The sequence below is a fragment of the Stegostoma tigrinum genome, chromosome 24 (assembly GCF_030684315.1).
Source record: "Stegostoma tigrinum isolate sSteTig4 chromosome 24, sSteTig4.hap1, whole genome shotgun sequence".
NCBI lineage: Eukaryota > Metazoa > Chordata > Chondrichthyes > Orectolobiformes > Stegostomatidae > Stegostoma > Stegostoma tigrinum.
This window is the reverse complement of record NC_081377.1, coordinates 31,809,840-31,836,326: the sequence shown is the minus strand read 5'-3', so window position 1 is coordinate 31,836,326 and position 26,487 is coordinate 31,809,840. Positions and strand designations below refer to the sequence as shown.

Here is a 26,487-nt window from a genome sequence, read left to right as displayed (position 1 = left end):
AGTGCAGTTCAAAGTAGGAGAGATTTAAGAAACTTTGAGAGCTGAAATCTAGGCATCTGAGACCAATCAATGATGGAGCAGTTAAAATAGAATTGTTGAAGTAGCCCAGTTAGGAAATTGCAAATATCTCCAGTGGGTTCTTGAAGTTTAGATTTGGAGGGACAAGAGCAGGGAGTGAATTTTCAAATCAAAGAATCTTAAAAATATGCATTTTGCTTAACTGTATTTCAGTGAGCACAGATGTGAAAGGCGATTGGGACTTAATATGCATGTACAATAGACTCGGAGCGGAGTGATCTCAAATTTATCATTTTTAAAACCCGGTTTGCTTGGTAATGTTCTTGTCCAGTCAGTGAATATGTTGCACATTTTAATACTCTACTGTAAGATGGTACTTAAATCAGCCATGGTTTTTTTATGTTCTCTATCTTACCCACACCTCCCTCTCCCAATGTTCAATTATCCTGAAGGCTGCTCTGCATAAGCACAAAGAATGACCTCTTGTGGTCACTCGTGTTGGTTTCTGGCCCTGCCATACTGACCCATAGTCTGAGTAACTGACTGCCTTCAGGAAAGGTGGGAGAAGAAATTTGAAATTACATTTCTTGATGATTACAATCTAGTTTTAGAGAGAAGCAGATTGATCGTTCTTCTCTCATTTTAGATAATTTGGTGGAACTTCCACTTAACATTTCAATGTTTACTTATCAATCACAAAAAAAACACCCAGCATCCATTTATTGACTCAAAAGTTGTCCGTACTGGGAATAGCAGTTGTTCAAATCTAATTTTGAAGGATGGCACAGGTTTTACAGGAGCTATTTGACAGATTTGAAAGGAATTCCATCTCATTATCAAACTACCAATGAATGTACAGTTGACTTCATGGGATAACTGAGCCAATGGAAGAGGGCAATCCAGTGGGTGTAGTTCCTGTTTCAGTTTCTTGCTCAACTCGGAGTTCAAGGCTCAAGCTGAAGGTGCATCATTCCTTAATGAAGGAATATGCTTTAACAATAATATATATTGAACTGTTCGTGTGGTGGAGGGAGGTCTTTTAAAAGTTTTGGAGGGGAAAATGAAGGACCGAGCTTGATGGGACGAGCAGCTAGGTGCTGTAACAGACACAACCTGTTGATTGCAAATCCTGTGAAATGTGTTTGGGCACCATCAACTTTGTCCTTTTGAAGGCCTTGGGCATAGATTGGCACTGTTCAGGTTTGGGTGAGAAGTTTCTGCAGTAGATGTGATGGTCTATTGCAGAATGTTGTTGAAATCAGGCAGAAAACCGGCATTCTAGTTGTTAATCTTGATCTGTAGTACGCAATACTGACCACGTGCTATGTGTGAAAGTTCCTCGACTTTTAAGTATAGAAAAGATGAGATAGGGACGGAATGGATGATCAAATAACCGGACATGGAGTTTGAGGTAGGAATGGGCTGGGTTCTTTTGGGGATAATCCTCTGTTGACTGGACAGTTTGGTGTTTTTCCTGGTCTCTGCTTTATGTTTTTGTGTTGAATTACTTGCTTTCTTCAGCGATGCATTATGCCAGTGCAGAAGAAGGGAATTGGCAGAACACGGAGCTACTGACCAAGAGACTGGCTGAAGTGAGGCAACTGGGCAGAGACATCGATGAGTTGAGGACTAGGATTTCGGATCGATATGCTCAGGACATGGGAGACAACTGCATTACGCAGTGAATGTGTGCACTGGGAATGGGTGTGGAGGACACTGCACTGGATTTTTGTATTGGATATTCTGGTAAATGTCTTGATTGAGTACAGATCAGGAAAGAAGTTCACAAACTTGCTACAACTAGGTTTCTTGGAAGGTAGAAAGAAGTGATCTAATTTGCAGCTGTAAAACTTGCATCTTTGTGCATTTAAACAGGCAACTTCCTTCCTCTGTCTGCACTTCAATAAATAGTCAAACTGCAAAGTAAGTGCTTGTGCACTCACTTTGAGTAATGTCATTCTCTTGTTTCTAGTGAAAGTGGCAATGTAACTTTTGTAGTAACTACAAAGACAAAAACATACTGTGGATGCTGGAGATCTGCATTGAAATTCAAATAGGAGCACTCAGCAGGCCTGACAGCATCTGGTTTAGGAGACCTGTTTAATATTTGTACAGACCCTTTTCAGAATGAATGTGCTATCTCTGTTTCTCTCTTCACAGATAGTTTCTGGCCTGCTGAGTTTTTTTCAGTAATTCTTATTTAACCTTCATTAAATTTTTGTATTTAACGATAGCTCCTAGATTGTCTGTCTGCAATTCTGACTGTTAACTTCAGACATTTAGCGGTAAAAGTATAATCCTAGGGGTGGTTAATCTGCTCTTTTTTGAGAGAGGTATTACAATTAACCATTTTGAGACTAAGTATGAACTACTTGCAAGCCAACTGTCTTAATCTTCTCAGGCGTACACTTTTTTCAGATGTAAAGGGGTGAGTTGCTTAATCATCAACGTAACGGTGTATCAGGAGGATAGATCAATTTTAGGGTGATATTTCCATCATTAACCATCCCAATCTCATTGCAGGAAGTTGTGACATTTCCAGGAGAGCATGTTCTAGTAACATTTGAGACACAGATACTGAGTGGTATAGTGCAGGCTGGACTGTAATGCGTCTGTGCAATTACCCTAACCACACTGTGTAAACTGCATAGCTATCCCCAGCTCTTTCATTTTCAAACTTGTATTTTTAAGTGGTGAAGTTGGCTTTCATCATCACAAAGTATTTTAGTCCATTTGGACCACTTCCAACAACCAGTGCCTATATCATCCACTCCCAGGTCAGGACTACACTCTTCCCATTAGCCTTCTGCCCTCCTTGCCTGTGTTCCCTAACTTTGCAATGAAACCTGTTTGACAGTGTTTCCACTTCACATCCATCTTGGGACCTCGGTGAAAATTGGGAACTTAGGAATTGAATTGAGACAACTCTTCATTGCCAGACCCTCATATCAAACTAACTTTCTAAATTCTGCAGGAAACTTGAAATTACAATTGTTTTAAATGAATTGTAGTCTTTCAGTAGTCCTGAGAATCTCTCAACCAGACCATATGCTGTTCTGTAAAGTTGAGAGATTTTCAAATTATGCACGAGCATAGTACGAAAAGAGCATGTCACTATGGCCTGACTCTGCATCTATTACGATTCACTGTGCAGAGAGACATCACTGAAAGTAATGCATTTAGCCTTGTGTAAATTGTATTGAGCAAAGCCCATGGGCCAGAAATGATCAACGGTTATTTGTTAGACCAGGCAATGCTGCGCAGTGTTCACTCAGGATCCTTGGTTTCTTGGGAGAGAGGTGATAACTGATGCATCGTTTTTCTGCAGACAGATAAAGCTATATGTTATGCTGTTGAGTTGTAACACATGTATAATTGAGAAGATTTTAATTTCCACATCCCTTGTCTGCATTTTCTGAGATTGACACTTTCTTGCTTGTTTTCAGTTGATTTCCAGCATTCATAGTTTTTAAAGATAAATTGAAAGGAATTACTCTTCTTCTAGTAACACTAATCTCTCTCCTGCTCAATGAAAGGTTTCCTTTTGTATTATGACTGTCTGTCTGATGTAAAACTGGCCAGTTTTTGAACTTCTACCCAACTATGAATTGATTTTATTTCCTTTTTCATAATGAAAAAAATGAAGATTTCAGGATACTGAATAATATGTGAAAAGACTGGAAAAGTGTACCCTGCGATCAGAACTGCAGCTCAGGATATCTCTTGAATTTTATCTGGCTAGGATCGGTGTGATGGAGTTGAATTCACACTGCCTTGCTTTGCCTTGAAAAGATGTTTGTTTGTACTAATTTTATTACAACTTTTGTACATTTTTGCAAGAATATTTATAAATTTCATATGTAATTACATTTGTATTTGCAAATAAAATTTTCTATTTAACTGGCTGTGCACCCAGTGCCTGAGGACTTGTAATCACTTTGCATTGACTTCATGTTTTGATAACCACCTTGAGGGAAAATAATATTATCTATCCGAGCCCAGTTTCCAGTAATGACTTTCTTCTAGTTTTCTTTGACTGTTTGGTTGCCCAAGGTGATTTTGTTTCTTCTGCAGGAGGAGATTGTAGTACCACAGCCTTCCAGGTTCTAATGTCTCTCACTGGCCACTTTCAGTTTTACACCTGCCCTACTTAATTGAATCCCACTCTGGCAAAGCTACTACTAAAAATTTTCATCCCCTTCCTTTGTCAGCTCTGAGAATGGTGTTCCTCCAATTGTCTTTTTTCTTTTATACATTGTTGATTTTTCAACTCTACCTTTCTCTATTTTTAAGTACTACTTAACTCCATCCTACCCCCTTACAATTGCTGCCTGTTGTGATCCTAGTGACTGCTGGCAAGTCACAGCCCAAAATAAAGTCTGGCTTGATAGATCATTTAGGCTCCTTTTTAATTTGATGTGGCAGATTTTCACTTAAACATAAGCACATCAGGTTGCAGATTTGGTATTTAATAATAAAATGTTCTTAAGTGAAAGAAAAATAAAATAAACCAGGCTGCCTACTTTTGTTCATTTATCGGGATGAAGGTGGTGCTAGCTAGGCCAGCATTTATTGTCCAATCCCCAATTGCTCAGATGGTAGTTAAGAGTTAACCATGGTGCTGTGGGTCTGGAGTTGCACATAGGCCAGACCACGTAAGGATAGCAGATTTTTTTTTCTTTACCTGAAATACTTTACTGAACCAGAAGGTTTTTCTGATAATTGGCAATGGATTCTGGTCATCACTTCAGCCTCTTAATTCCAGGTTTCTTTTTCCATTGAATTCAAATTCCATGATCTGCTGAGGTGGGATTTGAAACCAGGCCCAAAGAATGCTCCCGGAGCCTCTGGATTAACAGTAGACTGATAATACCACCAGGCTGTTGCTCCCAACCCCAAAAAAATTTAGATTTTAAATGCCTGGAAAAATGAAACAACATAATTTTAGTTAATCAAAATCAAGAGAAACTTTGTCTCTACAATTCTGTTTGACTGGACATTTCTTTTCTCCCCTCCATTCCTGACCCTTGAAGTCTCTCCCATGAATTTCTCAAATGAGATCTTTGTCACTCTCTCTGCTTTGCTTTGATTAACAATGCAAATTTCTAACCAGACATTCCAGTTTGAAAGTTTTCACCAAATTGAAACCCTTAGGGTGAGGTAACTTTATTCCCTTAACTGATCTGAACAAACTCTCTTGTCTAGGAGAAACTTTCTGCAGCTGACTTCAGTCAGGTCTCCTTTTAAAACTGAAATAAAGAGCATTAATATAATCTTGCTCAACCCACCTTCTAAGAGAATGGTGTCTTTTCTGCCTCCTGTAAATAAACTTCCATTAACACTTGTGGAAGCCTTCCATCATCATACTTCTAAGTACTGGTTTAAAACCAGTTAAGACTGATCTAGGTGAATTAATTTTACTGGCTTAAAATCCAAACTTTGGGGGGTGGAGAATAAATTACACCCTTCATTACAAGTATCAAATTGTGTAAGAGCAGTACAATAAAATGCCTTGAGACATACTTATTTTGATTAGAAAATGCACATTGTTCAAAAATTAGTGAATAAAATGCACAGCTTTGCCATTAATGGGCTCTGCATGTAAATTGAACAATTGGAAACATGGGTGAATTAATTGTGCTTAATAGATGACAATTGCTATTGGTGACTGGTTTTGGGGAAAATCTGTCTTTGATTTATGTGATTGTCAGTAGGTGACAGAGGGCTGCAGTAGTTGGGTTGCTGAAACTCGGACAGTCAGTATGTTGCAAGGATCAGCGAGTCCAGTGTTGTTTGTCACTTTATGTAAATGATTTGGATGAGAATATAGGAGATGAGTAGTAAGCTTGCGTGTAACACCAAAATTTGCAGTTTACTGCATAGTGAAGAATATTATCTAAGACTACAGGATATTGATCAAGCGAGCCAAGGAATGGAAGATAGTGTTATATTCAGATAAATGTGAGATGTTGTATTTGGAAAGACTAACCAGGGCAGGAATTACAGAGTTAATGATAGGGCCCTAGTGAGTGTTGTCAGAGACCTAGGGGTCCAGGTACATAGCTTTGTGAAAGACGAATCACAAGCAGACCACGTGGTGAAGGTGTTTCAGAGATAGTAGGAACTGCAGGTGCTGGAAAATCTGAGATAACAAGGTGTAGAGCTGGGTGAACACAGTAGGCCAAGCAGCAGGAAAGCTGATGTTTTGGGCCTAGAAAAGGGGTCTAGACCCGAAATGTCAGCTTTCCTGTTCCTTTGATGCTGTTTGGCCTGCTGTGTTCACCCAGCTCTACGCCTTGTTATCTGAGGTGATGAAGGGGTTTTGGTACGCTTGTATTTATTGGTCAGAGCATTGAATACAGTAGTTGGGAGGTCTCATTACAGCTGTACAAGATGTTGGTAAAGTCCCCCTGCAATTGGAATAATGTGATTAAACTAGAAGGGTTTCAAAAAATATTTACACGGATGTTAACGAGACTAGAAAGGCTTGAGTTAGAAGAGGCTAGATATGCTGAAACATGTTTTTTCCCTGGATCAGAGGAGGTTGAGAGGTGACCTTTTTTATTTAAGTTTTATAAAATCACGAGGGGTATAGATGAGAAATAGCTAATGCCTTTTCTTTAGGGATCTCCAAAATTAGAGAGCATAGACTTAAGGTGCGAGTGAAGATTTAAAACCCTCATGGAGAAGGTGATGTGTAAATGGAATGAAGTGGCAGAGGTGTGTGCATTTATACCATTAAAAAGGTATATGAGTAGGAAAGGTTTAAAGGGATATGGACCAAACACTAGCGGGATGAGTTCACTTTTGGAAATCTGGTTGTCATGGACTTTTCTGTGGTATATGACTCTAAATGCACATCTCTTGTCATTATCCAACTATACATTTGAAGTTGCAAACTGAACAATTTGTATTGTCACTTAGTGTCCTCATTCCATTACCTTTGGGAACTGTCAAAATTAAGCCTGATCAAATATATCACAGCATATGTTGTTAGTTTAAAAAGCTTAAGCTTTGTGGCCCAGTTCTTTTAGCTGAAATTGATTGTTTTCAATTAGCCATTCAGTACTGGGATGGTGTCAACCAGAAACACACTTGGAAAAAGCTGGAATAACCATCATTTTGCAATCTGTTGATCACATGTATATAGTTACCCAAGTACAACTTTTGCCAGCTGATATACTGGGTGGTTTTTTGGGTTAGACTCTTACCTTCAGTGTGTCAGGCCAGGCAACATCAAATTAGTTTTGTTTGGGCTTCTGCTGTCTATCAAATAATCCCCTGGAAAATAGGATGGGGATACTATGGTCAAATGTCTGTTTTGTAAGATTTATGCTCATTGATAGGACTCTAAAGATTGCTGCTGAGTAAATTGTAACATGACTGCCTTCAAGAATGGGAAGAAGAACAAATTGGATTGTTCTCTAAATAATTGCCTTTTTTCCCTTACTTGATAAGAACTTAATGGAGCATTTTAAATTGGCACACTTGTTCACTGGATTTTGTTTGTCTAAATATCTGGATTTTGAAGCAATGTTACTTAGTCCTTATTGTTCAGTCATTGTCCCACAAAATTGTTACATTGTTTGTGACATCTTGTGTACAAATCAGCTGCAGCTTTTCCTTTAACGCACAGTGACCATGCTTAAAAAATACTGAATTGATTTGGGATGTATAATTCAGCCACAGCTGCAATGTTGTAGACATGACCTGATTTTTCCAAGGGCTAAATAATAGTTTCTGAAGTATTTGGGAGTTTTGTAAAGGGAGCGTCTAGAACCCAAAGCTTAGCAGAGGGCAGGAATTGCCTGGGAAGTTCCCCTGTGGCTGGACCCTTCTGATACTGTCCATTTAAATTGGAGAATTTGGAGGGCTCTACTGCAATTAGATAATCTAACTTCTGGCTAAATGCCAAAATGAACTCCTGAGTACCTGTTCAAATACAATACCTGATTGCTGTGGAAAAAGGGGTGTGATTATCCCCATTTCCTCCTCTTCTGTGCTATAAGGGCCCTGTCAGAATGGAATTGTGGCTCTGTATTTGCGACAGACCCATGAGTACGATCTGCTGTGAGACGTGCATGTCTTGTTTCATGAAAGTCTCAGTTTGGTATTCTCTGGCCCAGATTAACAATTTCTTTCGTATTTTGTTGATCACATTTTTGAGAAGGAATACTGGATAAAGATTAAAAGTAAACGTGATTTTTTTTGAGCTACATAAACCATGATTAGCTATTCATGAATCAGTTTAGATCCTGAGGAGTCCTGACAAGGTAAATATGAAGAGGATGCTCCCTCTTATGGGAGACTCCAGAAATAGGGTTCACGAGTTTTTTTTTGGGGGGGGTGGGAGGGAGAGAGGAAACTCTCCTTGAAAAGCTGGTGGAAACAAAGTCTGAATGTCTGACGCAGAGGTTCTCGGTCAGAAGAGTGAAAGGTTATCTGGAGTAGGCATGACTGAATTTGAGCTTGCAATCTGATTAACCGTGGTCGTCTTAAATAGCAGAACAGGCTCAAGGGGCCGAGTGGCCTTCTGCTTTTGTTGATACAGTATATAACAAACCAGCCGCACAACCTGCTTACTAACCCGTGCTTTACCCCCACCAGGAAATTTTATGGAAGTGTAAATTAATCTTTACTCTCTGATTAATGGTATTTGCTGGGAAAGACATGCTGAAAAGAACTTTAGACCAAAAACTTGCAGAGCACAAAATTGACATTTAATATTTGGGGAGAACCTTTACGTTAATTGATAGCCTGATCTTTAAGCTTATCCAGATCTCACTTTGTTTTCTGCCTCTCGATGTCTTTTTGTTTGCGGAAATTAGATGAATCCGGGATTGTTAACCATGTACCTGTGTTTGAGTCATTGGAATTGACTGAAATGGAGAGTTTTCATTTGGGGATGTTCCCTAAACCGGTCCCTACGTGAGGAGGAGCAACTGTTCCAATTGGTCCTCTTAAATCACATGGCGTAGCGTTTCTCGGATGTTACTGTCAGTATTGAGAGCGAGAGCAGCAGAGACAGAGCAAGATGAGTGTGAAATTGTATTACACCACTGTGACCGGCTCTAGGGAGGTGAGTGTGTACCAAGGACGGAAGGGGCTGAAGCAAGAGGGAAGGGGATGCAGAGATCTGGCCGAGCAGTGTTTCGGAATAGAGGGGTTGAGAAACTGACACACCCGGTTGTTGGAAACCGAGTAGCGGTAATGCAACATTGTTAACCGCAACCTTACAGTTTACAGATACACAGTAACTGAGCAAGAAACGGCCTTAAGGAAAAGCTATGGGCAATCTGGAGGCTGCATTTGTGCTATATCATCGAATAACGAGGCTGAAGCAATGCCACCCGTTTATGATTTCATCCAAAAACAATTTGAAACCAATATTGTAATTCTGCTGTTAGTTTTGCCCTGCCCTATTCTTGTATTCTTTCTGTCATACCAACACTACCTACTCCTCTGAATATTCTTCGACATCTGCTCCATTAGTGTTTCAGCTGGTGCAAACCACGGCTTTTACTCTACTCTCCTTTCTCATAATAGCTTTGGCGGGGAGGGAGGGAACGTTGTCTTGGAGAGTTCTCCCGATTATCTCCCTTGCCCCAATAAGCCATTGTGTGGCACTTGCTGGATGTGGATCATGCTGGGAATCTTTGTTTTTTTAAATAAAGAATTTTGACTAAATCAGCCAGTACCACTGGGACCATAACTAAATCAGGACTAGACTGATTCATTAATGAGCCTTAATGGAATTTAATGTTGACTATTATTCAGGTCAGTTTTCAAGGATTGATTTTTGTTTTACTGGGAATTGTGAACACCAGCCTAGTTGTTTCTTTCTGTGATGCCTTCAGAAAGTGGTAGATGTTGTGGTTAATGTGATTTGATGAATCCTTTGCATGTTTGAAATGCTTGGCCATGAATGACAAGCACGTTTTAACCAGTGGACAGTGAGCCATGTTCAGGCAGATAAGAACAAATTTCTCTGTTGTTTGTGCAAATAAGCTAACATTTCAGACATGTGCATTAGGTGAAATTATATGTATTCAAATATCCCAAGCCATTCTCTAACAAAATCTGTGCATTAGACATATAAGGGAGATATTTGGACAAATGATCCAAAGTGAGGTTTTATGGAGCTCCTTTAAAGGAGGATACAGGTATAGAGAGAATCCCAGAGCTTTCAGCTGAGGTGGCTAAAGATATAGCCACCAGTGGTGGAATGATTAAAATCTGGGTTGTGCAAGAGATTGAAATTTGAGCAATACAGACATGAGGGTTACAAGACGGAAGGAAGAGATTTGAAAGCAAGAGTGGGAATTTTAAGACCAACACACTTCTGGGTCAGGAGCAAATGTAGCTCAGTGAAGTGATGGGAGAATCTGGACTTGCTTATTTCAAGACAAGTACGACATTGTTTCAGAAATTTGCTGCAAATTGGTCAGTTTCAAAGATGATCCCAAATGAATGAGTTTGTGGGACAGTCGCAGAGGGAATGGTAGGGTTTTGAAAATAGGTTGAATTAGAAGATCCTACTAAATGATTATGTGGGTCACCCTGTTCAATTGTAACTTCGTTGGCAAAAAGCAGGAAGGGAGGTCACCAATCCATGAAATTCAGAGAACTGAAGCCAAGAATTCCTAATGCAGAAGGTCATTCAGTCGATCGATTTTTTTTTTGGAATAATCAATCCCGCTCCCTTACTCTTTCACCAAGCTGTGAAAAATGCCTCCATTTTGTACAGTCTCTTTATTCTCATGTTGAACCTTCTCTGATCAATGGAGATCAATTACAGCTTCTCTAGTCTCCATGAAACTGGTTGTCTTGAATCTTGCTATTATTTTGAATCTGCTCTGTAGCTTCTCTAACACATTAACATCTTTCTTATATGTGGCTCCCAGAATGCGATGCACTGATCCAGTCAAAACTGAACTAGTGTTTATATAGGTTTATCATAGTTTTCTTGTTTTTGTACTTTTTGCAATAATAGTAAAGCTTGGAGTTTAGTGATCTTATTGACTTGTCCTGCCATGTTCAAAGATTTGTGCAGTCAGCATAAGCAGTTAATCAAAGAAAGATAAAAATGAGCCAATAAAACTACACAATATTATAAAGAACAAAGAACAAAGAAAACTACAGCACAGGAACAGGCCCTTTGGCCCTCCAAGTCTGCACCGACATGCTGCCAGTCACAACTAAAATTTCCTAACCTTTCAGGGACCATATCCTTCCATTCCCATTCTATTCATGTACTTTTCAAGATGCCCTTTAAAAGTCACTATTGTATCTGCTTCCACTACCTCTCCTGGCAAGAGTTCCATGCACCCACCACTCTCTGCATAAAAGATTTGCCTCATATATCCCCTTTAAACCTTGTCCCTTACACCTTAAACCTATGGTCCATAGTAACTGACTCTTCCACCCTGGGAAAAAACTTCTGACTGCCCACTCTGTCCATGCCCTTTACAATCTTGTAGACGTCTATCTGGAAATTTTTAATCCATCTTGCAACCTCTGACCCTAAACAGCTTTACCTTCTGTATCTGTCTGCCATGAGCAACCTTGTCAAAGGCCTTACTGAAGTCCATGTAGACAACATCCACTGCCCTACCTCATCGATCATCTTCGTCCTTAGATTCCTGAGATATAGGGCCCAAAGCGATTTTGCAATTTGTTCATGTCTACCCTTAGATCCCTTTGGCCTTCTACCCCATTATGTTTCTTATCTTCTAATGATTTTAGTTTTCCTTGTTAAGTGCAATAATTCACATTGATCTCGATGTTAATGTCAACTTCCTCAACGGCTCAGGCTAGCCTTTATAATTTATTTTTGTCTAATTTCCAAAATTTGGTACCCTCTGAAAATTCCGGCTTGGACTGACTCACTTTTAAATGTAAGACAGTATTGGAACATTCTCTCCTCGATGACAGTTCATGAAGCATAGTTAGGCTACAGGCAAATTTCGACCGGGAAACGGCATGTCTAGCCTACTATACATTTAAAGCCTTCAAACAGGTTTTTTATAAACGAAGTACTGAACTGCTTGAAATATATTTTTAGAATTTAGAATTGTAACACAATGGACCTCAACGACAGATCTTGCTAAAACAAATACAACAGAATAATATTCGAGGAGGACACATAAGATAACCGGGTTGTGGGGCAAACAGATGGATAAAGTGAGGAAAAAAACAAGGTCTAGGCCCGAAACGTCAACGTTCCTGCTCCTCTGATGCTGCTTGGCCTGCTGCGTTCATCCAGCTCTACACCTTGTTATCTCAGATTCTCCAGCATCTGCAATTCCTACTATCCCAGTTAATTCTGCTTTGTTTTGCTATCATTTTCTTTTAGTTTTTTTCAAAATTTGGATGAACTGTTTTTTAAATCAAATAGTAAACCTTAAATTTCAATTTAGTTCATTGAATGGACCTGCTCTTGTCGAGATTTTGTTCAGAAGCCCAATCTATATTAGAAATGTGGAGCTCAGGCTTGACTTTGAAAGCATTTTGGATATGGCTGTATTTGGCCTCGTGCAGCTCTGAGGGACAAGCAGGGCTGTGATTCTCTTTCAATTAAAACAAAAAGCTTTTTTTCCTCGATCCGTTCTGAGCTGCCTTCACCACATCTGTGACCCTGCCACAGCTAGGCTCGTTCACGACTTGTTGCAACTGATTCTTCCCCAATCTGTTCCTTGCTGAAAGATTATGCTGGGCACTCGTGCTTTATGATAGGTTTACAGATCTTACAACAGAGAATGAGAACTCAAATTCCCTGATTGCAGTTTCTTAACTTTGTTTTTATTTCCAGATTATTTTAAAAACCATCTTTTTTAGTAAAAGTGACCACAAAATACTAGATTGATGAACCGGTTGTTTTTTTATGGCAATGTTATTTTGTGAATGTTCTGAAAACCTAATATCCTTACCTGGCCAAGTTGTTGTGTAACTCAAATTTTTCCTGGGTATTTTGCACCTTCAATTTGAAAATCCACCTGCCAATGTGTTGGGGGAGAACTAAAAGATTTCTGAGAGACTCTTTGTTTGTTTTTCTAACTTATCCTTGCAGTGGACTGAGCAGCAGTGCTTTGACATATCGAAAGCTTGGTCACTGCTGATACCTCATTACGTATTTAATCGTCTGTATTCATTGGCCTCATAACTTCCAGTCTTTTTATTTGAACTAAATAATCCTTGCTCCTTTTGGAATCACTGTTGGTACTTGTATAAATTACTTTGTAGTGACTCTTTCCTCTCTGTCTGTCTGTGTGTCTCTCTCTCTGTATCACGTCAGAGTGAAATGGGTGGGGATCTGTCAAACCCACCAGCCTCCTTTTTCACTTCCTGCTTATCCAGGATGTTTGATGGTAAGACAGAAAATGTTTCAAACAATCTGCATGATTTTGGTGCCTGAAAGTTGGCTGGTGATCTCGAGGTGGGGAAGGAGAAAATGACCTGTGCCTCCCATTGCTGAGGTGCTGCTGTGTTTTCTGTTTCCCATCTAGAATCCAATTTCGCCATATGAGACCTCTAGGCTCGTTGTGCATTTGCTTTTTTTGGAGCAGCAGATCAATAGTTCCGATCTCTACTTCCCCACTGCCCTTCATACACTTCCTTTTTATATAATCCTCTTTTGACTATTTCTATCAAATCTGGTTTCTCCACCCTTTCAGCAACTCGCTGCATAAAATAAAGTAATTCCCTTCTGTCCAGGATTCTTTATTTTTATATGAAGGATGCTCTGATTAAAATGAGAAACACTGGTTAATTGAATAGTACTAGATATAGATTGTCTTGCCTTTACTATCGGTGTTGGTTACAAGATCAGAGTTGGCTTTTTTTGGGCTAATGAGTCAATTTTTTTTGAGCTGTCTGAAAATCTGTAAACTGAAAGTAGAAAGTGTTCTTTTCCTGTCTCGCTTCCTCTTCCCTCTCTGTCTCTGCCTATGTCTCTGTGTGTCTCTCTCTCTCTCTCTCTCTCTCTCTCTCTCTCTCTCTCTCTCTCTCTCTCTCTCTCTCTCTCTCTCTCTCTCTCTCTCTCTCTCTCTCTCTGCTTCTCGTGTCTGATTATGTGGAACACTTGTTAATTTAATGTTTTCAGTTACACTGTTCATCACGTCAGTTTAAAAAAGATTAAATGGACGAATGGCATCATTTTGGAGAAAACAGTTTCCTTTGGTGGAAAATCCAGAACAACGGGGTGGGTCAAACATGGAAGTAGAGCTGGACTGTTCACTGATCTCAAAGTACCACTTCACAGAAGGGATGGTGAAAATGCAGTAATTTCCTCTTAATACCAACAAGGTGAGCTGGAGAACCCAGACTATTATTTTCTCTGCTCCTTTACACTTATGATGTTACTTCTGATGTCTCAAACTCACTGCAATGCAAACCCAGTCAGATTCTGCCTGCACTATCTACCTTGTACCTGTTGTTCAGTGTCAATTTGGGTAATTGTTGCAGAGGGAGCTGGTAGAGATATTCGGCTTGGAAAATCGAGCTGATCTACTGGAAGTTCCAAAGAGAGTACAGTAGGGATTTTTTTAAATGAAACATTCTTTCTGGACCATAATAGTAAAAGATTCATAGAGGAGGAATAAATGGGCTTTGAAGTTTGTCATATCATGTTGATTGGAGGCATCAATGGAAGCATTGGGAGTACCACAAAGAGAGGCCTCAATGGGAGAAATGAAATCTCAGGTTATGATGGAGGGACTTCAGTGGTCCATTTTTAAATTTCCTATACGTTATTTATCCCCATCTAAACTCTTTAATTGGCACTGAGTAGGATGAGCAGAATGGTGAAGGCCATTAAACAATGAGGGTTCTGAGCCATGAATTGAGCAGTAAAGGACTGCATCAAGGCTAATTGTTACTCCATAAGATGCTGCCCTTAACCTTTGGATTCTTACTGTCGTGACAGGACAAAATAAGGGCATGTTCTCCTGATTCTAACAATGGGTAGAAACTGTCCAAGGAAATCACCAAACCATGAGGAATAAGCATTGATCACTGCAGGTCGTTTTTAAAAGCTTAGTTACTTGAGGTATTTACACAATGAAACTTTATGCATTTTATTGCCCGAACTCTCTCTCTCATCATTTCCTTTGTCTTTCTTTCCAATCTAATCACTCATAGAACATTACAGCACAGTCCAGGTCCTTCGGCCCTCAATGTTGTGCCAACCTATCATACCGATCTGAAGCCCGTCTAACCTACACTATTCCATGTACGTCCATATGCTTATCCAATGACGACTTAAATGTACCTAAAGCGAATGGCGAACCTATGGCGAATCTACTACGTTGCAGGCAAAGCATTCCATTCCCTTACTACTGTCTGAGTAAAGAAACTACCTCTGACATCTGTCCTTTATCTTTCACCCCTCAATTTAAAGCTATGCCCCCTTGTGCTCGCCGTCACCATCCTGGGAAAAAGGCTCTCCCTATCCACCCTATCTAACCCTCTGATTATTTTATGTTTCAATTAAGTCACCTCCCAACCTTCTTCTCTCTAATGAAAACAGCCTCAAGTCCCACAGCCTTTCCTCGTAAGACCTTCCCTCCATACCAGGCAACATCCTAGTAAATCTCCTCTGCACCCTTTCCAAAGCTTCCACATCCTTCTTATAATGCGGTGACCAGAACTGTACACAATACTCCAAGTGCGGCCGCACCAGAGTTTTGTACAGCTTCACCATAACCACTTGGTTCCGGAACTCAATCCCTCTATTAATAAAAGCTAAAACACTGTATGCCTTCTTAACAGCCCTGTCAACCTGGGTGGCAACTTTCAAGGATTTGTGTACATAGACACTGAGATCTCTCTGCTCATCTACACTGCTAAGAATCTTACCATTAGCCTTGTACTTTGCCTTCTGGTTACTCCTACCAAAGTGCATCACCTCACACTTGTCTGCATTAAACTCCATTTGCCACCTCTCAGCCCAGCTCTGCAGCTTATCTATGTCTCTCTGCAACCTACAGCATCCTTTGTCACTATCCACAACTCCACCGACCTTAGTGACTCGTTGTCTAAATATTTAAAAGTTTGCCACAGATGGTTCTGGAGCAGTGACCTTTGACGGAAGTTCTTGGTCTGTTCCTGTCTGTTCATCTTGTTCTCTGATCTAAAGCTGAGAGTTTTGTCCTCCTGGGTACCTAATGGCAATAATAATTCTTTAAACTGCCTTGCCCGCCCAGGTATTGAGTCCAAGTGAGGCTGGAATGTGCTGTCTTATTTCACTGATGGCTAGAGAATTGTTCCGGAAACATCTGCAGGAGAGCAAGAATCCTGCCAGAGAAAATGCAAAAACAATCCAGGGGAGAAACCAGATTTCAGGCTAAAAGCAGCAGTGTGTAGGAAGTTGACTGTACACAGACTGTTGAAAGGTCTGAGACCAGATGTGCCCTCTCTCTCGCTTTACAGCTGGCTAATAATGAATGTTCCATTCTTCACATCATCTCAGACTAGAGTAAAGCTTTGCTGACTGCTGAAATGAGAGAAATGCAGTCCCCAGGCAGCATTGAGGCTGGGGATAGATGGAGAGTCAGCACAGGGCTCGGTCAATGACATTGCCCAGTTGGGTGCCCTCTTGCGCTCTCCCTGTCCCAAGCTCAAGCTTTTCGAATCTTGTTTTCACGTAGCACCATACACAGTAAATGTCCCAAGGCACTGCACAGGAGTGTTACCGAAGTTTTAAAACTAAGCCACGTATAAACCATTATGAATGTGACGAAAAATTTGTGAATGTGGCAGGTTTTAGGAGTTTCTTGGAGGAAGAAGAATGGAGAGATACAGCGGATTAATAAGGCATGCCAAAGTTTTAGGGCCTGCACAGCTGAAGGTAAAACTTCAAACGGTGGAGCTGCTAATTGGAGAAACATAAGAGGAAGGGAAGAAGGCTGGAGGAGAGGGCAGAAAAGGTGGGAGAGAAGATGGAAAGAATTGTCACTGTCACTCATGAAAAGTTTCTGAATGGAGCTTAGGGGGAGAGGGGTGAGTTTTGTTTAAAGACTGACTAATTGCTCCTGTTTTGCTTATTTTGTTCAGGTGAAATCCCAGCAGGCAGAGGTGATGCGAGTCATGGACAGTAAAGGCATCACATATGAAATGATTGACATTGCACAGAATAACTCTTTAAAGGAAGAGATGAGGACCAAGTCAGGAAATCCTAGAGCCTTGCCTCCTCAAATCTTCAATGGTGAACAGCACTGTGGGGTAAGATGGCTGCAACTTGTACTGCCCAGTGGTTTCATATCAGCCACAGTCACTGATGGTCCACAGCAAAATGTGACATTTGGTGCCCTCCTCCTGTATCTTATGTCCAAATGATTACCAGCCCGGACAGCAATAGTCATCAGAGATAGGTTTTCCAGGTAATATCCAGTCTTCACATGTAGGATCAGTGGAGACATTAGGACTTTGTCCAGCTAAATCTCCAGCTATCAAGAAGTCAGTTACTAATGGAGGGACCCATAGTGCCCACTGTGTGTGAGAATGAGGGAAGAGTGTTGAGGTATGGGCATGAGTCAGGGTTGAGAGGAGATGAGCATGAGGAGTGAATTGGGGACACAGAATTTCTTTTGGAGTACAAAGGTGATTTGTATAACTGCAAATCCTATCCGTCCTTGTGGCCCTTCCTTTTATTGTAAAGGGAATTTGAAACCTATCTGGAACCAGTCAGAATGTTAGTTTGAATTGAGCAGCCTGTTTACTTGGAGTCCTGTTGTTGACTCAGGAATTTGGGAACAGGGCGTTCTGGAGCCTGGAGTCACAAAATGACTGACTAAACAACAAGAGGATCACATACCTTCATTAGTCTACACTGAAGCATGGGGTGGAGAGGAGGTTTAGGAGGAGGGGTGAGGAGTGCAGATTCTCACAGCTGAGGAGTGGGATTGGATGTTGGGGGGTGGGGCAGGGTCTGAAGCGAGTGGAGAGATCTCCATGCTAATGGTTGCGATTCGGGGTTAAAATAAGGATCCAAATTTGACCTGTATACAATGGCACCTCTTGTCCCCTGTCTCTGGTCTATATTTTTTATCTTACCCTTTACAGCTGGAAACTGAGAACTGATTGCAAGAATGCAATTTCTCTTTCCTTAAGAAAGGAAAGACGAATCCCCTGTTTCTGTTCCACAAGAACAACACATAGTTAGACAATACTGGAAATGTCTAATGGTGCTTCACATGAATATTACCAAACAGTGTGATGCCAGGTTTCATGAGGAGATGGTGAAACTGACCTACGTTTAGTCAGGCGGGTTCTGAGGAGTGTCTTAAAGCAGCACCTGGGGAGACACATCCACCAGTTCTACAGTGCTTAAAATCGGGTGGTACAGAAAGCCAGAATCAGAGGAACATGGACATTCTGGAGGCTTATAGGACTTTGAGAGGAAAGTTAGAGGATATAGGGAGGGCTGCAGTGAGACCATGGGGGATTTTGCAAACAAGAATGGGAACTGAAGAATGCGGATGATGCCAGGACTGGAAGCTGGTGTAGGCTAGTGATCACTGGAGTGTTGGGAGAACAGGGCTAGATGCAAGCAAGGATCTAGGCAGAAGGGCTTTGGCTGAGTTGAAGATTTATAGAAGGTGGAAGATGAGGATGTCACTTGGGGAAACTACACGAGATGCAGCGTTGTGTCATGTTCCAACCCTGGATGTAGGTCATAGTTGAAAGCTCAAAGTAAAGGACACTGACTCTTGTTTCTCACAGGGTTACGAGGACTTTGTAGAGGCCGTGGAAACGACCGATGTGCGGAAGTTCCTGAAACTCGACTGAGATCTTACTTGCGCCCAATTAGCCAGAGGCAGAGCGTGGAGGCTGCCTGAAGCAACTTGCTGCCCTGCGTGTGGATCCAGCTGTGTTAGTCTTTTAGAAACCATAACAGCTTCTCTGCCTCGCTACTTTATTGGGAACTTGCTGCCCATTCGCCAATTCTATTGTATTGTAAACTGTTAATGATTTAAAAATTAGTCATTCCGCCACCGAATTAAAACCAATCCATTCCTTGGGGTGAGGTTGCTGGCTGAAGGATACAAAGCCATGGAGCAGGGCGAGGGGAGGGGTGGGGAGGGGAGGTTTGAGTGACTCTCAGCTCAGGCAAACCCAGTAGTTTGGAAAGTCACTGCATGGGACCAATCCATAGATTGCGTTTCTCATCTGTTCTTAGATATTTGTCCAACTCCTGAATGGAAAAAGCTCCACTTTGTTTTCAATAGGAATGTGCTGTTCTGGGTGGGTTCAATTCCTGGAAACTGGCCTCTTAATTAAACAAAGGGAAATTTGGTTCATTGAGTCTGGTGAAGGTAAAGGGTTCCTGGGTGATGAGAGGGGAGGAAGTCCAGGCTAGTGGAAAGAATGTTGTTTTCATTCTCTCTAGGGTGAGAGCAATTGTTGGAGTGAATCAACGATGTGTTGATATTGAGACTAAAGGCACAAATTGGGAGGTTGTAGGGTGGTAACTGCTCTAAAGAAATGGTCAAGTTTAGCATTGTCTTGTTACCGTTTTAAACATGGTGATTAGCTCTGATAACCTGGCAGTTAGGGAAGACATTACAGCATTGCGACCCCAGGCTGTGAAAATGATCACTATCCTGTGATTAGGCAGTTTCATGGGACGGACGGGGTTTAAATGTTGGCTGCTCTTCTCCATACATTAGGGAAGTGGGCATTGCCCCTGTATGCTAGTGTTTCTATTGGGAGTACTTTCCAGACTCAGTGCATGGATAGTTTGTGGATTGTAGCCACTTTGGGAATCCAGAGTCGTTATTACAGCCCTGAGTTTGTGCAATTGTCCCGTGTTCTTTTAGGATTTTGAGTGCCATTGGTTGGTAAACCAACAATCACGGTCCAAGACATTCAGTTCTTACTTCCTTTTAAAAATGTACTATCTCTCAGATCTAGCAACACTCTGCCATTGAAAATACAGAATTCCTCTACCTCTAATCTGCCTGGTACTTTCTCTTTTATGTTCAGTGCTTTGACCAGCTCTATCTAAACAAAATTGGTGATTTATTGTTCTGGCTGATTTGTCATGGCAGTGAAAGGGATACACACAGATCATTCAGCAAATGCTTCACTGTAATATATACTGCCTTTGTCTTTGTCTCACTCTCTTGACTGTCTCCTTTTTAATTCTTGTCTTTTTCTTACTTTATTGTGTTTCTGATTTTCTCTCTCCCCACCCTGCCCTTTTAATTTCCCCTCTTCTCCACCCTCAAGTTCTCCTTCTTTGTTCCTAGTCTGGGCCAATTAGAAATTCTGCCAAGATATTTAATGTCTTCCAGGAAGATATGAAAATGTTTTGAACCCACAACCGGAGTCTTGCTGCTTTAACATGTCTCTTGTGTGTTTATTTTTTGACAACACCAGCGCCTCATTGATTCACAGATACACAAGTGGAGAGGAAGTGAGTGAAGGAGGAGCCAGCTGTGACTGTGTCTGTGTCCAGGATCAGTGTCAATAGTAAGGGCTTAGGATGGAGCTATTGAGTTTATACAGGAGGCTTTGACAATGCATACACAGTGAGACAGATCCAGGACAGCAAGTTGCGAGTTGGACCAGACTGAGTGAGTTCTGAACCTGGGCATGTGTGTGAAATTATTGAGATGGAGGCTGTGCTGGGAAACCTGAAGGGAAATGGAAAATACATTTAACGTGGAGGCTCTGGAAGGAGGTGAGATTTCAAACAGCTGTACGATTTGCAGCAGCTGCTCGAGTCCTCCGGCCAATTTCTAGTCCAGTCACTTGTAGCTGTGACAAACCCTTGCATGTCATCATCGTCATTGTAAATCTGAGGGGACGGGATAGTGTGACCAAGACCTGGTTTTGGCCTGGCTCTGATTCTAAGATTCTGCGTGCACACCATCATCCTCACCCTCCAAGCTTGTGCTGAATTCTCCCAGCTATTTCTTTTGGCCCTAGTATGTAATCCGGTGACAATTAGCAGTGAAGGATCCTGGCTGGTGGAGGAATGGGGAACCGTGTTTAACACTGGAACCCTAACTCGCCTGGGAATTTAAAGGGATCCTGTGTAGAATCCAGGGATGTACACATTTGAGGCGGGGATGGACCAAGGTGGGGGAAATGCCACTGACACCCAGGCCAGAGAATTGTACTTAACTTGGGATTTCAAAGTGGAGCCTTTGCTTTCAGGGTTTGGGGCAATCCATCCCCTGAGGGAAATACAGGGGAGGGCAAGGGGACTGTCAGGTGGGCAAACAATTCTCTGGCACCACCGGTAGAATATTGATATCTTAGGTTTATACCTCTGTGGCTCTGTGCAGATGGTTTCAGTTCCTGGTAAACAATCCGCTCTTCCTCAATCTCCTCGGATGCAAATTAAAGCCAGGCACTTGGCAGTTCTCCCACTTTCTCTGAATTGAATCATTGCCTCAGTGTTTCAACATAAACAAACAGAAATATATTTTATAGCAGCGGGACTGGATTTTGGAAGTTGTTCAAGTGTTGAGCAACAGAAAGTCCACAGTTCACTGATTAAGATGTATTTGTATTATTTTGCAATATCAGTTAAGATGGTAGAGAAAAGCCCCATTCTCTTCTTTGAAATAGAGATAATTTATACTAACTTGAGAGGCCAGATGGGTCTTCAGTTGAACTTCTCATCTAAACTATGCTGCACAATTCTGTACTGCAGCATGAGTCAGCCTGGACTGTGCGGTCACCATTCTGGATTGGGGTTACTGTCTGTCACTCAGACAAACACAACCCAGAGTCAGAAATGGCACTGCTTTCCAAAAATGATATTTTGTCGGTACCTTGGGCAGCAATCAATTTGGGAAAGGAGATACGTGCCCAGATCCCTCCTTTCTCTGGCCCAGTTATGTCACTTTTGGCAGCGGAGCAAATTTGAACTTCTGCCTGTGTGCTGTTGAACACTTACATTTGATCCATGTTTTGATTCAATCTGATAACAGTTTTACTCTCTTCCCTTTTGCCATGATGCTATGGACTGCATATATTCAAAGTATTTCTATCTCTTCGGGAACCTGTAGGTCTCGTAGAAAGAGCAGAAATCAACTTGGTTATGACCAGATGGAGCATCAAGAGTGGAGATCCCAAGACCCCTTTCTTGGTTGAAATTACATGTCATTTGTCCAACACAGCGCTGGATATTAGCTGGGATGGAAAGGTTTTAATTATTGTGTCAGTGATAACTGTAATCTGGGGACAGAGAAGGTGCGGAGACTGAGAGCTTGGATTGTTTTGTGGTTTTATAATTATGGTCTTGTTCTTTGCAGCTGTACAGAGGGGGAATTTATCTAAGGCTCATTGCAAATCATTCTGCGTGATTTTTATAAATTGGAGAATGAGAGCATGACTTACAAGTTTATAATTTGTTGCCCATCCCCAGTTATTCTTGAGTAGGCAGTGGGAAAGCCACGGCCTTTAATTGTTGCTGCGGTCCATATGGTACACTGACAATGTGTTGTTAAAGCAATCCCTTCACGTCCCGTTTCTCTGTCTCCTGTGATTACTTTTATTCGCTTCGTTCAGACATGTTATGGTACTCCCAAAGTGCAGGTGGGACTTGAATCCAAACCTTCTGGATGAGAGATATAGACAGTACCACTGCTTCACAAAACCCCAGTTTGTTTTAACAACATGATCAGGTGTTATCTCACACCTCTGTTTCTCCTATAGTTGCTGGGAATTCTTTCCTGTTGATGCTGTCAGTACTTTTTGTAAATCTGAGGGGACTGGATAGTGGGACTAAGACTTGGTTTTGGCCTGGCTCTGATTCTAAGATTCTGCACCCCCTAACCCTCAGCAAATGCTGAATTCTCCCATCTATTTCCATTTGATCTATTTCTTTTTGATCTATTTCTTTTTTATAGCCCTAGTATGTAATCCAAAACAATTCCTGAGTCAATGATGCAGTATAAGGAATATATAGGGAACCAGAAATAACCTGAATGTGATTTAAATTTTTGATACTGGTCATCTTGTTCCATGCCATAAAGTGAAGTTTCCATTCCCCACCTAAGCAACATTCTCACCCCTCTGTTTGATTTGGGGCTGTGTTAATAAGAATTGCTTATCGGAGGTTGTGGTCTTTAGGAATGAACTGACAAGATTATGGGTAAGGTCCCCATAGCCTCTTCAGTGGGCTTTTTACAAACTTCCAGTGAGAGGCCATTCTCTTCTAAGTTACTTACTTGTAATAATTGTGAAGAATAGGGTTAATAATTTCATGTGCTTCGACTTGCTGCTTTAGAGTTAAGGCTGTAAATAACATTTTACAGAGCTTTTCCACGACTAGTCAAGGATATTTTCTATCTGACATCTTGCTTTTCCTGGATGTGGATGAGTGAGGGGTAACTTTAATAGAATGGCCTTGATCATCCATCCACACCCTTAAAACTCTCGACCTTGTTTTCAAATTTCGATATGTTCTAATTCCGTTTATCGCTATTACAATGTACTGTCTAAAAAATCTTGGGCATCTCTGTATTCCTCCAACTCTGAGCTCCCCTGTTTTTATTTGCTCCCTCAACAGCTGCCATACTTTAAGCTGCACTGATTCTAGATGGCCCAATTAGAATCAAGTGCAGGCTCACCATCCAACTTAGAACCTGAGTTGAATTTAACCCCAGCTCATTAGCGATGGTGGGACAGCAGGCAAGATAGGAGGGAAGGGCTGTACCACGAGCTGTGCATCTACCCACAGATCAGATTGTTGCTTTTCAGGTCCATGTTATTCTATTGTTCATTATCTTCATCTATTCTTAACTCACTGTTCTTTAATTGGTGCCTAAGCTTTGACACCTCACAATATGATTGAATCTTTCAAACCGTGCTATTCAAAGAATGAAGCACTCGCATATTCAGCAATAGTTGCCTGTGGTCCATCTCCATGCTTTGGACTGTAGTTCCAAAAGTTGAGAGACTCAGTTGGACACAGTCATCTCCCATATGTATTTTAGTCCGACATTGCAGCATGTCTCTGTAGCCATTCATTTTGTGTTTTTGAACAAGCCATCATTTCAAACTAGGGTGTGACATTTGCCTCTGATTTGCCTGGCCTAGTGCAGAGCTGTTCTCCTGATCATGGTGCAGCTACTTTAATCAACCTGTTTAGACATGCTGTGACACACTTCTGGGGCAGGTAGGAGTTGAACCTGGATTTCTGGCCTACACCACCACTGCATCACGAGCCGTAGTTTGTTGTGCAAATTAATTTCTTAGACCCACATCCAGTGACAATGAAATCTGATGATGATACCAAAATGAGAGACCCTACAAACTGTTTAGAAGACAAGGGAGTTTTAATGGGCTAGTGTTAAAATGGACAGCTGAACTAAAAAGACACATGAAATTAGAACATAGAACATAGAACATAGAACAGTACAGCACAGAACAGGCCCTTCAGCCCACAATGTTGTGCCGACCATTGATCCTCATGTATGCACCCTCAAATTTCTGTGACCATATGCATGTCCAGCAGTCTCTTAAATGACCCCAATGACCTTGCTTCCACAACTGCTGCTGGCAACGCATTCCATGCTCTCACAACTCTCTGCGTAAAGAACCTGCCTCTGACATCCCCTCTATACTTTCCACCAACCAGCTTAAAACTATGACCCCTCGTGCTAGCCATTTCTGCCCTGGGAAATAGTCTCTGGCTATCGACTCTATCTATGCCTCTCATTATCTTGTATACCTCAATTAGGTCCCCTCTCCTCCTCCTTTTCTCCAATGAAAAGAGACCGAGCTCAGTCAACCTCTCTTCATAAGATAAGCCCTCCAGTCCAGGCAGCATCCTGGTAAACCTCCTCTGAACCCTCTCCAAAGCATCCACATCTTTCCTATAATAGGGCGCCCAGAACTGGACGCAGTATTCCAAGTGCGGTCTAACCAAAGTTTTATAGAGCTGCAACAAGATCTCACGACTCTTAAACTCAATCCCCCTGTTAATGAAAGCCAAAACACCATATGCTTTCTTAACAACCCTGTCCACTTGGGTGGCCATTTTAAGGGATCTATGTATCTGCACACCAAGATCCCTCTGTTCCTCCACGCTGCCAAGAATCCTATCCTTAATCCTGTACTCAGCTTTCAAATTCGACCTTCCAAAATGCATCACCTCGCATTTATCCAGGTTGAACTCCATCTGCCACCTCTCAGCCCATCTCTGCATCCTGTCAATGTCCCGCTGCAGCCTACAACAGCCCTCTACACTGTCAACGACACCTCCGACCTTTGTGTCGTCTGCAAACTTGCTGACCCATCCTTCAATTCCCTCGTCCAAGTCATTAATAAAAATTACAAACAGTAGAGGCCCAAGGACAGAGCCCTGTGGAACCCCACTCACCACTGACTTCCAGGCAGAATATTTTCCTTCTACTACCACTCGCTGTCTTCTGTTGGCCAGCCAATTCTGTATCCAAGCAGCTAAGTTCCCCTGTATCCCATTCCTCCTGACCTTCTGAATGAGCCTTCCATGGGGAACCTTATCAAATGCCTTACTGAAGTCCATATACACCACATCCACAGCTTGACCCTCATCAACCTTACTAGTCACATCCTCAAAAAACTCGATAAGGTTTGTAAGGCATGACCTACCCCTCACAAAGCCGTGTTGACTGTATTTGATCAAGCCATGCTCTTCCAGATGGTCATAAATCTTATCCCTCAGAATCCTTTCTAACACCTATCTCAATAAGGGTGAAGTGATATATTTGGAAGGGAGATAATGGGAACTGCAGATGCTGGAGAATCCAAGATAACAAAGTGTGGAGCTGGATGAATACAGCAGGCCAAGCAGCATCTTGGGAGCTCAAAAGCTGACGTTTCAGGCCTAGACCCTTCTTCAGAGCTGCTTGGCCTGCTGTGTTCATCCAGCTTCACACTTTGTTATTTTGGAAGGGAGCCTAGCTTAATGTTTTGGGGAACAGCGGGGTATAAAATGACAGGCTTTCAGAATAAAGCTGCAAAATAAAATTAGTTTGAACAATACGCAAACTTTAAAACTTCTGTTGATATACATGCAAATATAGCAAGTCATTATAAATGATATACATGCAAATGATATACATGCAATGATATACATGCAAATATAGCAAGTCATTATAAATGTAAAATGGCATTTTGTACTTTATTGTAAAAGGTTTGGAGTAGAGGAATGAGGAATTCTTATAACAATTGTGTAGGGTTTTCTAGAGTATTGTACACATTTGGTCTCCACATTTAAAAAGATATACTTATAATGGAGGCAGTACAAAGCAAGTTCACTAAATTAGTTCATGGGACAAGGAGATCGTCCCAGGCTGAGAAAACTGAGAGTGTAGTCTTTGGAGTTTAGAAGATGAGAAGCAGTGTTTTGAAATGTTTAAGATTCTGAAGGAGCCTGGTTAGGGTAGATGTTCAGAGATTGTTTCAGCTGGTCAGAGAAATTAATTCACTGTAAGATTTGTGGAGTCACTATTCTTGAGTATATTT

The 26,487-nt window shown here is 41.4% G+C and overlaps 2 protein-coding genes across 4 annotated transcripts in view; both read left to right on the top strand.

Moving 5' to 3' along the window:
• Nucleotides 1-3,918, top strand: part of cep85 (centrosomal protein 85) — an 81,001-nt gene extending 77,083 nt beyond the window's left edge. For all 3 annotated transcript variants that reach the window (XM_059654331.1, XM_059654332.1, XM_059654333.1), the window contains one exon: nucleotides 1,540-3,918. In XM_059654331.1, coding sequence (XP_059510314.1) covers nucleotides 1,540-1,703 — 164 coding nt within the window. In that variant the 3' untranslated portion in view covers nucleotides 1,704-3,918. The remainder of the gene's footprint in view (nucleotides 1-1,539) is intronic.
• A 5,068-nt stretch (nucleotides 3,919-8,986) lies between these two features.
• Nucleotides 8,987-22,499, top strand: LOC125464888 (SH3 domain-binding glutamic acid-rich-like protein 3). Its single transcript, XM_059654330.1, has 3 exons — nucleotides 8,987-9,097; nucleotides 17,071-17,238; nucleotides 18,739-22,499. Exons 1-3 carry the CDS (start codon nucleotides 9,053-9,055, stop codon nucleotides 18,802-18,804), a joined length of 279 nt encoding a protein of 92 aa, XP_059510313.1. The 5' UTR covers nucleotides 8,987-9,052; the 3' UTR covers nucleotides 18,805-22,499.
• The last annotated feature ends 3,988 nt before the right edge of the window (nucleotides 22,500-26,487 follow it).

Coding starts and splice junctions, on each gene's coding strand:
- LOC125464888 (XM_059654330.1), top strand. CDS start 9,053: ATGAGTGTGAAATTGTATTACACCACTGTGACCGGCTCTAGGGAG. Junction 9,098..17,070: donor CTGTGACCGGCTCTAGGGAG/GTGAGTGTGTAC, acceptor TATTTTGTTCAG/GTGAAATCCCAGCAGGCAGA. Junction 17,239..18,738: donor ATGGTGAACAGCACTGTGGG/GTAAGATGGCTG, acceptor TGTTTCTCACAG/GGTTACGAGGACTTTGTAGA.